Source organism: Leuciscus leuciscus (genome assembly GCF_965113295.1).
Source record: "Leuciscus leuciscus genome assembly, chromosome: 14".
Lineage (NCBI taxonomy): Eukaryota > Metazoa > Chordata > Actinopteri > Cypriniformes > Leuciscidae > Leuciscus > Leuciscus leuciscus.
The window spans coordinates 32556627-32575684 of record NC_138738.1 but is presented as its reverse complement, the minus strand read 5'-3'; the positions used below and the strand labels follow the sequence as shown (position 1 = coordinate 32575684).

At 37.1% G+C, this 19058-nt stretch overlaps 2 protein-coding genes and 1 long non-coding RNA gene across 7 annotated transcripts in view; 1 reads left to right on the top strand and 2 right to left on the bottom strand.

The window, feature by feature from the left end:
* cdk15 (cyclin-dependent kinase 15) overlaps positions 1–15224 on the bottom strand; it is a 36109-nt gene extending 20885 nt beyond the window's left edge. The window contains exons 1-2 of the mRNA XM_082190044.1: positions 14837–15224; positions 765–796 (exon numbers count right to left, since the gene is read on the bottom strand). Of these exons, the coding sequence (XP_082046170.1) occupies positions 765–796; positions 14837–14951 (147 nt within the window). The 5' untranslated portion in view covers positions 14952–15224. The remainder of the gene's footprint in view (positions 1–764; positions 797–14836) is intronic.
* LOC309473863 lies at positions 6638–12797 on the bottom strand. The gene is made up of 2 exons (XR_014197123.1): positions 11720–12797; positions 6638–9247 (listed from the first exon to the last, which is right to left on the bottom strand). It is a non-coding gene; the product is annotated as an uncharacterized lncRNA (long non-coding RNA).
* A 1876-nt stretch (positions 15225–17100) lies between the features above and the next one.
* Positions 17101–19058, top strand: part of als2b (alsin Rho guanine nucleotide exchange factor ALS2 b) — a 29494-nt gene continuing 27536 nt past the window's right edge. For 2 of the 5 annotated variants that reach the window (XM_082190039.1, XM_082190038.1), the window contains exons 1-3: positions 17101–17289; positions 18340–18392; positions 18495–18643. In XM_082190039.1, coding sequence (XP_082046165.1) covers positions 18376–18392; positions 18495–18643 — 166 coding nt within the window. In that variant the 5' untranslated portion in view covers positions 17101–17289; positions 18340–18375. The remainder of the gene's footprint in view (positions 17290–18339; positions 18393–18494; positions 18644–19058) is intronic. The other 3 variants (XM_082190041.1, XM_082190040.1, XM_082190037.1) reach the window with 2 other exon arrangements.

Sequence of the window (19058 nt, the reverse complement as noted above, 5' to 3'; positions counted from 1 at the left end):
TGTCCTTTTTTGCAGTCATTGTATGTGTGTTTGAGTGTGTGATTTTCTATGCTCTGGTGAGGCTGGTCATTACTTGTCCAGTGTAATCATAGAAAGAGAGAGAGAGAGCATGATGGATGTTTTCTCTGTTCTTTATTGACATTGGCTATCTGGACTCTGTGCCCAGATGGGACATACTCGGTTGAGCCAGGAATGAGACACCAATTACTGACAGGAGAAAAGTGTATGCTGTGTGCAGCTATGCTGCCTCTCTCTATATAATAACATACTAGCTTACTATGTACTGGATTCTGTGCAGTATATACTGTATACTGAATTCTGTAAATAATAGTATGTAAAACAACATATTTTGCAATAATAAAACATGCTGCATTGTTGTCACATGTTGATCAAAATAAAATGGTTATTAAGCACCAGTTGGGACAGGGTATATTGGCTCTACTGTATACAGAATATTTTAGCAAATATAGTAGATAGCATGCATACAGAATATGTGCATCACTGTGAGTACTATATACTGAAGAACTAAGAGTAGAATGGTGGTGTGTCTTTCCAAACATAGCCTCTCTATCTTTCCCCCAGTAGAGGGCAGTGCTGCATTTCTTTTCCTCAACTCTCTTGTTCTTTTGCCTTTTCTCCTCTCTCTCGCTCTCTCTCTCTCTTCCTCCCCCTGTAGGGGGTAGTGCTGTATTTCATCTGTCCTGCGTCTGTGGATGGAGGGATGTTTGTTTGTGCTCATGTAATGTCATGTCAAAGGTTCTTACCTCCTCATAGCCCAGATGTCTTTGCTTTAACCCTGTAAAACAAAAAAGAGCAGTTTAGATGGACCACAACACTTTAAGTGTCCACATACATAGTTTCCACTGTGGTACGCTTCATGTGTGATAAATGGTTTGACTGTTTGTAATGGCTTTATGATGTTTTAAGAGCTTTTCATTGAAACTATTATGTCAGATGAGTGTGTGTGTGTGTGTGTGTGTGTGTGTGTGTGTGTGTGTGTGTGTGTGTGTGTGTGTGTGTGTTTGTATGGAGAAAAACAGTTATTTCATAATGAGTTTCCCCCCACTTTCAATTATTTTACTTCAATGAAAGGTTAGATTTTTTTGTGATTTGTTTAATGAAAGATCAAATGGATAAAGAATGAAATTTATTTGTACTGCCATCTTTGATCATATTTACCAGGGGTGCCAATAATTCTGACCACAACTGTATACTTGTATGTGTGTGTGTGTGTGTGTGTGTATAATATGTATATTATAAATATAATATGGTCCCACTTGTATGGTCCCACAGTGTAATCATAGATGTAATTACAGTAATCAATTGCAAATGCAATTACATGCAGGTTTAAAAAATATATAAATAAGTAATAATGTAAATATATGTAAATACAAAACATCTACACATTGCATTGTATCAAATCATTAATTTAAATGTTAGTACATAGTAGTTCAATTTATACACTTACTGTAATATAAACTGGGTCCCATAATGTAAATATATAAATGAAATACAAATTAGGTATAATTATAATAATATAATACTATTATGTATTTAATTATATTGAATACATGTACATACATTACTTCCATTTAATACATTTTTAAAAGAGACAACTTTAATTTTATAGACAATGGTGGAAGAACACATAATTCTCCATAATTCTCAGTATATAACTGTGTGTGTGTGTGTGTGTGTGTGTGTGTGTGTGTGTGTGTGTGTGTTTACATTTGAAAATGTAAAAATACAGAATGGGTAGGGTTAGGGGATAAAATACAAAGTTTGTACAGTATAAAAATCATTATGTCCATGGAAAGACCCCATAAAACGTGTGTGTGTGTGTGTGTGTGTGTGTGTGTGTGTGGGTGTGTGTGTGTTTAGTGTGTGTGTGTGTGTGTGTGTGTGTGTGTGCGTGCGTGCGTGTGTGTGTGTGTGTGTGTGTGTGTGTGTGTGTGTTTGGTGTGTGTGTGTGTGTGTGTGTGTGTGTGTGTGTGTGCGTGCGTACGTACGTACGTACGTACGCGCGTGTGTGTGTGTGTGTGTGTGTGTGTGTGTGTGTGTGTGTGTGTCTGGGATGATAAAGCATGTAGAAGGTGAGTCACGCTCAGTGTTTAAGCTCCTGCCGGGAGAGGCGAACAGGAGCAGGTGGTTGTGGACAGGGGGTCTGAGATTTACCCTTCACCTTCATTTAAATTTAAACAGCAAATACAACACTAAATGAAATCAGCGAACAGAGAGAGAGAGAGAGAAATGGACAAACACTGGAAGAGAGAGACCCCATGATGACAGTTCAGTGGATGGGTGCTCTGTAAAACAGCCCACAGCTATTAAAACGTCCATTTCAGTAATGAACACTTGAAAGGTGTCTCTAAGAGGTGGAGGGCATCTGCTATGTAATGTGTGATTAGAAATGTTCTGACAGCCAGTCACAATGAAATGAACTCCGTTTAGGCAAAAGATACAGGGAATATAAAAATAAGCCCATCTTTGTAAGTTTTAAGGATCAATGTGACTGCAGGAAAACAGTCCTGCCCTAAAAATGTCAGACAACTTTTACCATGTCAAATAACATCTCTGTTCAGAACAATGTTTTTAAAGATAACTTTTCTTTAACGCTAGAATGATTTAAAGCCCATAGCAGAGACTAATACCAAAAATAGTTATTATGATTTTTATATACAGGAAGGATTTTTACAAAAGGCTCCCGTAAGTGTTGATTGCATTAATGTTGATATAACTACATCACATTAGATGAATGAATTACAATGCCCTGCATGTTGACCCAGAAGACTGTATGTCTCTGTTGGATTGTTCCAGATCTAATTTGCTAAAAACTCTTTTTGGCACTGCTGCAGGTGTCACCCTGAGGAGCGACTGATGCCATCAGATTAGCATCGTCCTTGACAGGAAAGAAAGGTCATCATAAAGGGCTCCATTAACCATAACCTGCCATGAAACTGATTCAAGGAGGTTGTAGGGACTCCATTTCACATCAAGCATCTCATCAAAAATGTATTTATGACAAATGAATGCCCAGGGAAGCATTTTTTCACATACTTGATGACAACGCTAATATGGATTAATACGTGTATTTAAGACAAGGGGGTAGGAATGCACTGAAAAAAATTAAGCCAATAAGCCAATAATTATTTTAATGTTAGTGTTGATAACTAGCATTAAATGGGCAATATAAGAATGATAAATGGGCAATATAAGAACTGTATACTGTTTGGTCTAAAATAAAACAATAAAATAAAAATAGTTTTAAATGCTACAGGTGAATTTAGACAAAACAACATTATAGTGTACAAAATTAAAAATTTATAACAATTTTGAGATTTGCTAAAGATTATATTTAAATTACAATTATTAAATTATTAATTGTTTTTCAAGATTAACTTTACCATTAGTTTACCATAGGTTACCATTAGATGATGTCAAAGGTAATCTAAACGTAAAAATAGAAGAAATGAACATTCACAATTAAATATCAAGTATCAGACGATAACGATATACTGTATATTAAAAAATATATATGATTTTTTTTTTTATCAGCTCATAACCAATATCGTACTGATATATTGTGCATCCCTATTTCCAATAAGAAACCACCCAGGACACAACTACCTAGCAACCACCTAGCAACACCCTAACAACCATTCCTGGCTATTTCTCCACCTAATTTTTAACATAAGAACGGGTACGGCCATTTGTGATTGTATTGCAAACTCATGTTATTTGTTATCATATTATTTTAATTTATTTTTATAATCATAAACACTAGTTTGTAGCGGCAATAGTTTTACCGTTTACTGCATACAAACATCACTCACACAGGTTACTGTGGAGATTTCTTATAGAGTATATTTTTGCGTGTCAACCAATGATCTGTGCTGTCTCTGTGTGTTTCTGCTTCCCCCGGAGCATTTATCGCACAGATATTTATGAGTCAGGGTAAGGGAGGGCTCAGAGAGCTCATAACTCATGCTCAGATGCATCAGGGCTTCCCGTTCTCTCTTTTCATCCTCTCATCCATCTCTACACTCCACTCTTTCTGTCTCAGCACAAGTATGTTTCCTTATTCCATCAAGATTGTTCTCTCCTTCATCACCACTTGACATCCTTTTCTTACTGTTGCCAACTCACGTTTTCCCTCCTTCCCTCTCTCTCTCTCTCTCTTGCTGATCTGTATTCTGTAAGCAATGTGTACAGCCACCCATCACTCACGTAGGCTATCAGACAAGTGCAGACAAACAAGCTAAACAAGTCAAGTTAAAGACCACAGTAAATGTCTGTTAGCTTTGATACCATCTAAAAGCTAGCGCATATCAATTAAAACGTGGATTTAAAGTCAGTCACCATGAAATCTAAATTGACAATTCAATTTTCTTTCTTTAAATGGAACAATGTAGTATTTATTATAAATGATTTATCCATGCACATCATTAAAATATATATTTATATTAATGCACCCTCGTAATCTTTAATCAAAATATCTTCTCCTCCTCTTGCAGTGACATCTCAAGGTCAATGTGTCTTTATTAGTAGCTGAGGGTAAATTTGTTGTGCAGACGGGAGATTCAGCAATCTATAATTAAGACAAAATCATAAAACATCAGAACATGCATATACCAATATAATATAATATCAAAAAGGTCAAATAAAAATATACAAAATTCCTAAGAAAAAGGTCATGACAATGTGCCTACACAAACACACATAATCACCCACCCCCTCAAAAGCATTAAGTGTCATGCATGTCATCTCATACTTTTTTAATTTAATAATGCAATTGTTGCAGGTATAAAAGTATTCCTGTATCACTTCGTTCTTCACCTAGGGGCCACAAACCAACAACAGGAATGGAGGAGCTGAAATTCAGCATGTAAAAGAAGGGAATCTCTTCTCTGATGATGTGTTTACTGGCGTGAGGGCGGGACAACCTGTCACTCACATGACATCACAGCAATAGCAAACCAAAACCATCCAATCAATTCCCAGACAAAATCAAGTTCCGCCCAACATTTCTTCTTGTTCGAGAAGCAGTTTTACTCGGATATACGCCACAATAGGAAGAAAAGACTATCGCAACGTCTGTCTGCCGACTTAAAATACATAGACTTTCTCTTCTTGAAAAACAAAGTATTGCTAATTTTGGAATATACTTTTTTTTTCAATAAAATGTTCTCTAGACTGAAATTTTAGAATGTATCTCCTGCCTCTGACTAGCAATAAGCATCAAATCATAGTTCATGATTGTGCCTGTTGTTCCAGGCCTGTGTGAGTTTCTTTCTTCTGTTGAACACAAATGAAGATCTTTTAAAGAATGTCGGTAACCAGAAAGTTGACGAAGCCATTGACTTTCATAGTAGGGAAAAAATACTATAGAAGTCAATGGCTACCATCAAATGTCTGATTACCAACATTCTTCAAAATGGCTTATTTTGTGTTCAACAGAAGAAAGAAACTCATACAGGATTGGAACAACATGAGGGTGAGTAAATGATGACAACATTTTCATTTTTGGGTGAACTATCCCTTTAAGTCAAGTCAAATTTATTTGTATAGGGCTTTTCATTATAATTCTTTCAAAGCAGCTTTACAGAAAACAATGATGTTAATGATAATAATAATTTAATTTCTTCATGCTTTATAGTTGCATTAAGCAGATTAGAGCTGGGTTATAATTTATATTTTGCGACAATACAAGCAATGAAGCCGTTGAGATGTGCTATGTATTTATCGCGCTACGCAAGTATGTATATGGGTAAAGTTACACATACTTAATTATCCAACTCTTTGCAAAGAGCTGGGTGATAATATAGTAACATTTTGTGACAAAAAAATAATAATCAGGTAGTTGAGATTTGCTATATACTATTATAGAATACATTGCGAGTGAGTGTAATGTATACTGTATGCAGATAAAGTTGGATGAAATATATATCAAAGTAGGATGTATTATATATCCAAATTTTAATATCACTGGGCGATAATATAGTTAAAATTTTTTAACAACATAACAATCAAGCTGTTGATATTTGCTATATAGGCTACTGCTTAACGTGTGTACTGTATATATCCAGGTAAGGTTGGAAATACTTATGTGAGTGACCCTGGACCACAAAACCAGTCACATGGGTCCATTTTCTGAAATTGAGATTTATACATCATCTGAAAGGTGAATAAATAAGCTTTTTATTGATGTATGGTTTGTTGGGATATGACAATATTTGATCGAGATACAACTAATTGAACATCTGGAATCTGAAGGTGCAAAAAAATCGATATTTACAAAATATCTTCATGGATCATGATCTTTACCTAATATCCTAATGATTTTTGGCATAAAAGATAAATCGATCATTCTGACCCTTACAATGTATTGTTGGTGTAAACTCGCGCTAAATCGGCCCAAAGTCCGGCGTCCGACCAGCGCGGAAGGTTATCACGTGTTCCTGTCCTTTTCTCATGCGGAGTATTGGTTGGTTAAATTTGTAATACATTAATCATGTATTCTCTCGTAATTTCATCTGACTCCATAAATGAAAGGTTTTAATAATATCTGTGCCTCACTAAAAGTGAGCAAATGTTTGACTATTCCTTTTAACCATTAAATGAACAATGTCACAATCAGTTAGAATAATCACGTAACAATTTATTATGTCAGGTAAATGTATCATGCCAATTTCATAATCAATTCAAAGATAATCGATACAAAACATCAAATTCTTCGGAATAAAGAAAAGATGCAAACCCAACATTAAGAAATACATGAGGCTGAGAGATCTCGGTCTCTCAGCCTCACGGGCCATCTGAAGTACAGAAAAGGCCTCGATCTCCCTACTGCAATTCCTTAAATAGACAAACCTTTTACCTGGAAACATGTAACAATAGAAATTTGCATGCAGTGGTCGCATCTTCATGGGGGTGGGAGACCATTTGCTTGAGAGATCACCTTCCCTTGTAAGTCAGTTATCCATAAACTCTTAAAGACCTTACTACCTTTTATTTTATCTGTCTGGATATGAGATATCTGTACCAGTCGCACTGTGACATTTTAAATGATACCAAACTTGAAAATACTCTGTGATAATCATACACATTAAACTATACATTTTCTTGGGTGATTTCAGGTGATGATCTGAGCATAAGAGAGAGGGGTGAGGGGAAAAGGAAAACGATGTAGATTACATGACTCGGGGGTGAGACTTTGTCTCGATGGTGCATGAGAGCCAGTTCAAATGCTAATCTCCGGAGAGGTCCTTTTGTCCTCTCAGGGTCTGGTCAGCCCCAAAACAGACTGTCTGGAATTTCCTAATTTATCAATTCTTACAGTTTTCCCTCCTTGACTCCGTGGGTCAAATTCAAATGAGCTCCTATGGAGTCACTGATAAACGTCTGTTGTCATTCTTGAGATGTCACCCAAAAATTGTCTTTTCAATGTTAGCATCTGTAGAAGCTTGCAGAGGGCGGTGTTCACCTGCAGAACACCTGTTCTCACCAGGTGTATGTTGCTTGAGTCCAGCAGGTGGATGAATGCATTCAGGTTCTCTTCCTGTAATCCTGTGACGTGAGCAAAGTTCATAGAGTCAATCTGGACCTTTGTGACTTGTTCAGTTGATGTGTCACTCCTCCATGGAGAAACTTCTGCTTCTCTGGCACCTTCTCCACGATGATGATCTGACCCTTCTTGACCGATCCTGTCACCTCCAGCGGTGGGGTTGTCTGGGCAGACCTCAGTGGATGAAGGGCTTCTCCTTAGTTCACACTGCTTTGTGTGAAAAGCTTGAGACACCTGAAAAGCATCTTAAATGTCCACTTCACGATTGAGCACTTATGAACTTGAAGTCATATGGAAATGCATGGGAACACATAATGCAACAAAACAAAATCATGTCATGTCTAATATAAAATATCATGTTCATGTCAGCAAGTGCGAATGGTACATCTGGTCTCAAATGTTTCTCAGGGTCATGCAGAATGGTCTCATTTTAAATATCCAATTCTTCACTACCACTGTGATGTTAAATGGTAGTGGAATTTAAATATTCTTGGTCTGAATTATTCAAAGGAAATGCAGCAAGAGGTCGGTGTAACCTAAATAAATAACAGCAATAATAATATTCCATCACAATTAGGATCAAAATGAGTTTCAGAAATGTTTTTCTGAACTACTCAAAGGTAATGCAGAAATCAAAATAAGTTTCAGAAATTAAAATCAAAATGGGAAAGAGTAAAATGCAGAAATAAAAGTAAGTTTCAGAAATAAAAATAAAAAAATGGGAAAGAGGAAAAATGCAGAAATCAAAATGGGCAAGAGGTCAGTGTAAACCAAATAAATGGTAGGATCAATGGTTTTATGTGTTTGTGTCTTTTAGAATGTCAGAGTTGTTTTTGTCTGCGAGAGAGAGAGAGAGTGTGTGTGTGTGTGTGTGTGTGTGTGTTTATCTTTGTCTGTGACAGAGTGTTTGTGTGTGTGTTTGTGAGAGTGTGTGTGTGTTAATCTGGCTAAATCACAGTCGATGACAGAGTTGAATTGTAAATTTTGTAATTGATTGAAGCGCTCACACTTCAGATCTATCTTTTATTTTATTTTTTTATGATGTTTCTGTTATTAGTGGTGTGTTGACAAATCAGGGGCCCTCTGATCTTCCAACCACCCTAACAACAATCAGAAAATTTGAACATTTTGAAATTTGATAGCAGGTCTGTCTCTGCTTTATAATTCGCATCATTGACTTGTGACTGTAGCCATTCATATGTATATTTCAGTGTTTCCCATGAGTTGGCAGTGTGTGTTGTGAATAGCGCATGCCATGTGTGTCTCTTTTAGACTGTCATCATGGGATCAGTTTTACCATCCTATGTGTGTGAAGCTATCTGGATCTGTTAGTGTGAAGATGGACAGTAGATCTTTAGTGAAGTGACACTTTTGGACTCTATGTCATCTTTATCTTCTTATGATGTGTAGTGTGGGAGGTGTGTGTTCAGTGTTCATGTCTCGGAGATGGGTGGAATATAATCTATAACAATTGTGTTGCAAATTTAGTTCCAGTTCTAAACTGGGAGGCCATATTTATGCAGTAATGTGATAGTGTGAAGTGTGAAAGGCCTTTTGTAATATCTTTTCACCCATCTCCCGAGTCTCAGGTTATGTTCTAACAATTCCGCTGTCCTGGATTTGCTCCAGGTGGGCTCCTGTCCCCTCCTTTCACCCGTCTTCTGAGGAATTTGCAAAGTAAGCCTGAGACAGAAAACAGAGGAGAGCGAACCACAGACAGACAATTCCAATATTTCACAAACATTAAATTCAGACGTGTGGAATTCTTTCACTTGTTCCATTATCATGTCAGTTGCAATTTTTAATTCCAGATGTCACATGAAACCCAGTTTCATTGACCAAGTCTGAATTGTTGCTGTTGTTTCAGTGTGTTGTGACACCTGAAGGCCGCTGCATGATCAGTGCAATGCTCATTGCTTTCTCTCATTACAGCCAGATTTGTTAGTGTCGTTCACACATTTTAGTTAGTGCAGATATTTTTTGACCTGCAAAAAAACTGTGGTACCTCTGTCCGCTATTTAGCATTTTACACCCTCCTTGTAAATTTACTTCTCAGATTAGATAACATTTTAGTTGTTGCACAATTTGGTTTGCTATTACCTGTGCCACAATTTAAAGGCTTACCCCTCCGCTTTTGGCACTGGGTAGCACACAAATGAAATTCTGTTTTAGAAATTCAGTTTTAATGACGAAAGTCACACTTCTCCAATTGTTGTCCTGCTCAGCGAGTGTAATATGTTTATTATAATTCAAGTTATAATATAATTATATTCTCTAACAATACAAGTCAATTATATTGTTTTCGGTCTCTTAAGAGTCTCCGGAACAACTTAACGCATGGTCAAATCTCTGCTTGTTCTCATGTCAATACATTTGAATATGAAAAGGCTTTTGGCTCAGGACTGATAAGATGTACATTCGCTGTTTCTCTTTTTTCTTTTCTAGGTTTCAAATACCTTTTCTTCTCATTTAGTCTTTTTAAATGGTCATTTTAACGTTTGATTATTCTATTTACTCTTACTTTATATTTTCCGTTTATAGATAAGGAAACTATATCGCTTTGCAGTCCTTCTCCTAAGGATGCACGACACAAGTGGTCAGTCCCGAAGATCAGAAGCTGAGGCAATGGCTAAATATCTAGGACGTTGCCGTAATCCCAACGCGCAACAATCAAAGATATATTCAGTAGCCCTCTTGGATGCCCTTCAGGAACTCAATTCAACCGTTTTCCAAAACTATTAAATTAGAACAGAAGTCATCGGAAGCGTCCAAGCTAGGTTAATCAACCAGCGTAAAGCTGATCCTAGTCGGACTAACCCATCCTCTCATCCAAGCAGCCCGCACACTTCCTGATATCAGCTATTAACCGTCGTTAATCTCTGACGCAATCTTGTGGAATATACGAATCCGTTAATCTATTTTGGAAAAAACAAATCTCAGAGTAATTCAGAATACATTCAAACATAACAATATTTCGTTCTCTGAAGCCTTAAATATGAAAAGGTTTTTTGTTTCAGGATTAAATTAGATGCGTTCGCTGTTTCTGATTTTCAAATTCATTGTGAATCACATTATAGCCATCAAATTCAGCACAGACACACGCGTTCACTTCAGTTAACACAGGACACATGGCCTAGAATACAACATCTACAACCCTTTTACCTAAGTGTTCCAAATACACCCACAGCAAAACAATAGAATACAACATCTATATCACCTTTGCCTAAGTGTTTCAACTACACTTACAGTAAAGCAATCCTGTGTTTAAAGAATAAACTTTAAATTAGCCTATGTGCATGTTGTAGCACAAACAACCAAATTGTGTTCTATGTGCACAATGTGTTAAGCACAACTTCAAATTTGAAAATCCAAACAGAATCATTGCAAACATGAATATGTATCACATCATCCTGTTTTTCTCAAACTTGCTTTTAAACAAATGCATCGACTTGTCTTTTTGTTTAAAATAGAGTCTGTCAAGATTAGTTTAGGTTTAGTATAGGATATTAATGTTTTCAATGTGGCTTTTGGGCCTACCAGTCAGCCAGCATTTAGCATTTAGCATTAGTCTTGGACGCAGCATGGCTTTAGCATTTAGCATTAGTCTTGGACGCAGCATGGCTTTAGCATTTAGCATAGCCTTGAGCGTTTTGATTGAAAACAGCATGCCAATAGCATTTAGCAATAGCCTTAATATTTGAGTCTTAGCCTGTACATAATATCATCCTGTTTTCCCAAAATGTTCTTTTCATAAACAATGCATCGATCTGCCTTTTTATTTATAAGATCACGTGTTTTCCGATCGTTTACAAACTTAGATTTTTCTTTCTCTGTTTTCTGTTAGTTTGCTCATTCTTTTCACGTGTTGCTGGTTTCAATAATGGCCGGAAAACATGCGCCTGATTTTAAAACTTTTAGTCTTTACTTTTTTAGCTCTTCATCGAGTTATTAATTATTTGGAAGATGTTATTCTCACTTGTTTCGTTTCCTGTTGCTTAGGCAAAATAAGGAGATCTTTAAAATCTAATGCACAAGGGTTTTCATTCTTCATCTGGCTACCGCATCACGTTCTAAACAAAGGGCTTTAATTCCGACCCGTAAACAATGCAAACATTTCTTCAACACTTCTATAAAGGGCAGAAAAAGTTTACTTACCATCGCGGCGGAAGAAAGAGAAGATGTTCAAACCTCTTGTTGATTTTAGAATCCCAAATACTTGCTGAAAAGGACATTTCTCGTGAAACTGTTTTGATCTGTTTTGAGATCACGTCCGAGGTCACCATTTTGTAAACTCGCGCTAAATCGGCCCAAAGTCCGGCGTCCGACCAGCGCGGAAGGTTATCACGTGTTCCTGTCCTTTTCTCATGCGGAGTATTGGTTGGTTAAATTTGTAATACATTAATCATGTATTCTCTCGTAATTTCATCTGACTCCATAAATGAAAGGTTTTAATAATATCTGTGCCTCACTAAAAGTGAGCAAATGTTTGACTATTCCTTTTAACCATTAAATGAACAATGTCACAATCAGTTAGAATAATCACGTAACAATTTATTATGTCAGGTAAATGTATCATGCCAATTTCATAATCAATTCAAAGATAATCGATACAAAACATCAAATTCTTCGGAATAAAGAAAAGATGCAAACCCAACATTAAGAAATACATGAGGCTGAGAGATCTCGGTCTCTCAGCCTCACGGGCCATCTGAAGTACAGAAAAGGCCTCGATCTCCCTACTGCAATTCCTTAAATAGACAAACCTTTTACCTGGAAACATGTAACAATAGAAATTTGCATGCAGTGGTCGCATCTTCATGGGGGTGGGAGACCATTTGCTTGAGAGATCACCTTCCCTTGTAAGTCAGTTATCCATAAACTCTTAAAGACCTTACTACCTTTTATTTTATCTGTCTGGATATGAGATATCTGTACCAGTCGCACTGTGACATTTTAAATGATACCAAACTTGAAAATACTCTGTGATAATCATACACATTAAACTATACATTTTCTTGGGTGATTTCAGGTGATGATCTGAGCATAAGAGAGAGGGGTGAGGGGAAAAGGAAAACGATGTAGATTACATGACTCGGGGGTGAGACTTTGTCTCGATGGTGCATGAGAGCCAGTTCAAATGCTAATCTCCGGAGAGGTCCTTTTGTCCTCTCAGGGTCTGGTCAGCCCCAAAACAGACTGTCTGGAATTTCCTAATTTATCAATTCTTACATTGGCTATTGCCACAAATATACCTGACTTGTGACTGGTTTTGTGGTGCAGGGTCATATATATCAGTAATTGTAAAATTCATTATTATTATTCATTTCTAATGAATACAAGTTATTAATTTGTTATCTGGTGATACTGATGATTATGACACCTGTGAGTTTTTCTTCAATAGGAAATATGTCAACACAGGAACTCATCAAACCATTTAATGAGGTCCTTAACTCAGATAAGGAATACGACTTCAGATAAACCAACTTAGAGAAAAAAGAACATCCACAAAATTCAGAAAAATAATCAGAAGGAAAGTGATGTCAGGTTGGTCAGCCCAAGAAATGCAGACAAACTGGCAGTTCTGAGAAAAATGCAGATTTGCTGGCTGTTCACTGGACAGTAATTTCTTACATGGTGAGGAAGTGTGCTTAAATTCATGTCCAGAAATAACCAGCGACTGGTTTACCACTAGTGCTATTTATTTAACGTCAATGCCTTTCACTCGTGCCTGTTTTTTCACATATAACACACACAGTTTTCTTAACTCTCAGCCCTCCTGCCTCTCAAGAGAGGAACACAGATGCTGTTACAGGCTGTTTATCTCTCACCTATACAGGAACCTTCCCTTCTCCATCACAGGAAAATCACACTTCTGCCATACAGTTAAGCACGGATAATATCTCTACGGTGTAGGTCATTCTGTCTTGTATCCACAGGTCAAGCAGAATCCTCTCTGTTCTGCTACAAGCACGCTTGGGCTATTTGTCTTCCAGTGCACATCGACAATGACACGTGCTTAGCCACAACAATCTATTGGTTATGGTTCAGAGTCGCATATACCCTTCTGGAAAAACATCATAGATTATTATATTATTTAAACAGTTTTATTATTTTATTCAAATTTTATTTTTGACATTTATTGTATATGTTTTTTTTTATATATTTTTTTATATTACTATTTAGGTTGAATTAATTTTTATATCAGTTTTAGTCACAATGAAATCAAAATGACCAATTCTTATTTTTTATAGAGAATATTGCAGTATTTATTGTACATGATTTATCCATGAAAATATTTTTTTTATTCATTTGTTCTCTTAATCCTTAATCGAAATAACTTGATGACACGTTTAATGCCGCAAGTGCGGGACAACCTGTCACTCACATGAGATCGACCAATAGCAAACAACAATGATCCAAAGATCCAATCAACTCCCGCTGGACAAAAGTTCCCACTAATTTTTTTCTTGTTCGAGAAGCCTCTTCACTCAGATATACGTCACAATAGGGAAGAAAAGACTATCGCAACTACTGTTTCATGCTGAATTTATTTCACTTAGTTGCCTAGGCAACATTTCAATTTTTTTTTGTTTAAGATTTTCATCTAATATTTCTATGTTATTTTATTTGCAACTTTATTTCAATTACCAAAAATCTTTTTCATAGTTTTAGTTTTAATGAACAATAACTCTGGGTTCTACAGGGCATTTTGTCAACTGGCCAAACTGGGAGACCAACTAAACCAGCTCAGATCACCTTAGACTGGTTTAAACAGTTTTGTTCAGGAGGGTATAGTTTCTTTGGAAATGTAAATAGATTTCAGGAGATGAAATCTATGAGTTAAAAGGGCTAGTATCTTCTCACATTCAATTTACTGTAAGCAACAGTTTGTGTTCAATTACATACAACTGATACATATAGGCTATCCTTTATAATCAAGGTATTAATCAATAATCAATACTTTTCCTTCTACATATTAAATTGGTTGGTCAAGGATGCATCAGGAATGACCCTGAGAATTATAAAGTTGTGACCCTAATTGGAATTGTACCCTTCACTATTTTTGGCACAAACGAGAATGTGAATGTAACCATTATAAGCAGATCATGAATCAAGTTATTTACAGTTTCAATGTGCAGCTGAGATGTTGGGGATGAAGAAGATGTATTGCACTATTCCTCTTTCCAACATGTGATGAGACATCATCAACACACCTTATCAAGGACAGATTTCGGTACTGTTTGTATATTCTTAGAGCTGAAATGCACTTACCAAGACGCTGGAAAGCCTCAGAAGCTGCATGCCGGAGGTTCTGCATGCTGTCTGCTTCTTCTTCTGGACCTTGATGGAACTGCTGATACGACGGGAGGCTCTCACTGTGACCCATACATTTTGAGTGTGGTACTGGACCTCATCACTGTTCCTTTATCCAGCATGTCATCCTCTTGCTTCAGGCAGCTGGTGGCAGACAGCACCCACGCTGACACAAGTTCCTTTCTCTGTCCTCCTACGTTTACTCTGAGAGCTCTTCTCCTGTCTCCTTGTACCTCTCTCTCTCTCTCTCTCTCTCTCTGTTGCTCTCCTGCCTCCTGCAGCTGCCACTGCCGCTTGTGTGGTCACAGGCCAATCAGAATTCTTCTGCAAACCACCATCCGATTGGCTGAAAATTAAAGAGAGGCAAGGGAATTGCTGGTTTGTTTTGAAAGGCTGGTGCATCTAAAAAAAATCCCAGAGGGTGTAAGTGTGTGCGTCTTAGAAAGAGTGTGTGAGAAAAAGAGAGTCTGAAGGATAAATAGAGAGAAAAACAAATGTTTGGAATCCCACTCATCTCCAGAAAAATAAACCGAGCAAATAAGCTAAATAAATATACAATAGCAAAACAAATATACAAAAAATACTTAACATATAGCAAATCTCAGCTGCTTTATTTGTTGACATAGTTGCAAAATGTAAAATATTGTCGCCCAGTGATATATTTAAAGTTGACACTCACGTAAAGTGTCAGTTGAGTAACGTTAGGCTAGCTGTCAACGGAGGGACAGAAAGCTCTCAGATTTCATCAAAAAAAGATCTTCATTTGTGTTCCGAAGATGAATGAAAGTCGCAAGGGTTTGGAACAACATGAGTAATAATGACAGAAATGTTTGGTTGAACTAACCCTTTAAGAAAAATAGTCAACGTAAAAAATATATAGAGCAAGTGACACGAAGACAACTGCAAGAGCAATATTAATCCATATATTATTATTAATATAAAGTTTCCATAGACTAATCATATCATATATTTAGCTTACCAGCTGAGCATTTCAAGCAACCAACCAACTAATCTCTCATCCTCTAAAGCCTGTTTTATGCTTCTGCGTCGAATCGACGGCGTACCCCCGCGGACCCCTCTGCGTCGACGCGAACCTCGACGCGACCCCTCCGCCGTAGCTTGACGTGCACCTCCAAAAAATTGTAACTACGCGTCGCGGTGACGCAGACCGCAGGGGCTGTGATTGGTCAGATTATACATCATTTCCGGAGTAAAATATATTAAAATAGAAAACAGTCATTTTAAATTGTCATAAAATATGTTTTGTTTTATTGTTTTTTATATACTAAACACAGCCTTGGTGAGCAGAAGAGACTTCTTTTAAAAACATTAAAAATCTTACCGATCTAAAACTTTTGACCGGTAGTGTATATGTATATATTTATATATATTCTTTTCTTTTTTTGTTGGTGCTAGAAATAAACTTCAATCAATCAAATCAATGTTTGTTTTGAAAAAAAGTTTGTTGTTTATTTACAATACAATGTTCACGGGTACATCATGGATATCAAGTAATTAACCAAGTCTGCCACGGGACACTACATTATCCTGCCATGGCACCGTGGTCGAACCCATTTTGTAGCCCAACCCGGTGATCTGTTGGTTTGCACCCGAAGATAAAATCTTTAAAGTCACTGCCAGTCTCTGAGCGAGGTCAATAGGCATACTGTGTGTAGTCTGATGCTGTATTAACGGCTTTAAACGATGAACAAGATCGTCAAATCGACCTTTCGACATCCGAAAATACTTGCATTTCTTCGTCCAAGTCCCTCAGCGGTCGAACAACCGTAACAAATTCGCCAATCCTTCCCCTGTCTTCGTGCACTGGTCGTACAGACCACCTTCGCTGACGTCTTCTTTTTCTTCTACGATTAAACATTTGCAATAAAATCATTTGTTGTTCAACGTTGATTAGCTCCAGCTGCGACAACACTCTCTCTCTTTCGCTCGCCATTGTCGGAAATGAAAAAGCGGAACCGGCGCATGGAACCAAAACAAACTAGGAAAGAGATTCGCGAACCACACCACCCCCCTAGCGTTCTGGCGGTGAAATGCACCGCGATGCAACGCAACCCGACGCAGAACCATAAAACGGTCACGACGCCGTTGGAGTGACGGCGTAGCTACGCCGTGGAGTTGACGCAGAAGCATAATGAGGGCTTAACAGTTACCTGCCGAGTAGAAAAAGCGAAAGCGTAAATACTCCATCTGGTTTGTCCCTCCTGCTTCTCCGTGGATTGAAGCGCTCACAACAACCACAACAACACCCGATTAATATCATCATCATGAGCTTCGCTCTGCCATCTGTCTTCTACTTTCATTACCGGTTATACTACATCTCTGATCAAGCGTTTTAAAAAGCTGACAAGATATATTTTAAACCAAGAATCATTCGCTTCGGACATATCGGGGTAAGAATGAACGAAGCATAATGTACATCAGATGGATATTAAAGCAGAGAATAAAATGAAGATTAGGAATGTTTCTGTCTTCAAGGGACTGCATTGTATTTGTATGACTTTACAGTGGCGTAACGATCTTCCACTCATCAGTTATTTAACATGATCCCCACCTGTCGATGCTGTTTCTCTAAATCTGTTGAGCTTTGGTGTCATCATCAGACATGTCTAGTTTCATATTAGACATTATCATAATGGATCATTGTTATCAATCAATCAGAATATTGTATCTGATAAGTGCTTGATTGTGCTTTAATGAAGAACTTCTTCATAAGGAGTTATTAATATTCATTATAAGAAAATGTAAATTTATTAGACAGTACCCCAGATCTGTTGTGTTTTTGTCAATTCAGCTGATGATTTCATCACAGCTCTACGTCACCTTTGTCCCTGATCGGTGTGTGTACACATGTGTTTACACAGTTAGTCTAGAGTCAAGGTTCTTTGCGTTACACATAATCTAGACTTTTTATATTATGTTCTTATATACTCAGTATTAGCTCACTCTCGTGACTGTAGTTCAATGAAGCATTGGAAACATGTCTCAGGAAAATTACTTTAGTATCATTACTTATTTTAGTAATAATCACAAATTATCATTCGAAAGGTTAAAAATTCACTCACACTTTTACTGAGAGTCACTTTTAGCGAGCTCCATTTTCGTGACATCAAATTTAAATTTGGAACACAACTTAGACATATAGATTGGAATTTTAGAGTTGGAATTATTAAGGTAAAATATATATTTTGAATAGAATAGAAATGTTTAATTCAGACCATATGCTTAAACAAAAACTTTAACTCGTAACTTTTTTACACTTTAATTTTTGAAGCTGCTTTCACTTCTGTAATAATCTCTTGAAGGTCTGTGTTTCAAAGCATTCATGAATTACAACCTATGTTCAAGGGGTTGTGTGGTGACAGTTTTAAACAAACAATTTGTTGTCAAACCTTTTGTTGTGATTCAGCATCTGAAATCATTTGTCACCCGTTCTCTCACAGGACAATCATCTACGGTGACATGGGGAACGTTTAGAGATGGAGAAGCAGATAAGGTGAGTGTGTTCAAAGACAGACTGCCAGCAGGGTTAAACAAAGAAGTGTTTGTCTCTTGTCTCATGACTTCTCTAAGTGTGTGTGCATCCCTGTGTTTGTAGTTCTTGTGAGGAGGACGGTTCTGGGGAGAGGGGTTTGCTGCACACGTGGAGGGGATACTCCTACAGCACCACACCAGAGAGGGTGCTGCTCTCCCGGCCCGTGCTCCAGGCTGCCCTGGGAGTTAGACATGGTGTTCTGCTAGTAGAGGGTAATGCATTTATAATTCACATGCGAACGAGGCATAGATAAACACATGCAAATTTGGCTGGGAAACACTTTAGATGCAAATAACTAATATTTGATGAGCTTTTTGTTTAAAGTCAGTGTCAAATTAACACTATTTATTGATGCTATTTATGTTATGCTAAATGTGTGCAAGTCATCTCTTTTATCAAAATATAATAACATCTGCCTTTAAAAGTCGTGAGAGGTCTTGGTTATGTTAGCACAGTAATTTAACAGGATAGGTCTTCCATAAATTAAAATACTGTCATTATTTACTCACCCTAATATCAGTACAAACCTTTATTTCTTCTATGGAGCACAAAAGATATTCTGAAAAATGTCTGTGTTTGTCCATGTAATGAAAGTCTTTGGTGTCCAGTGTTGTTTTAGACCCCACT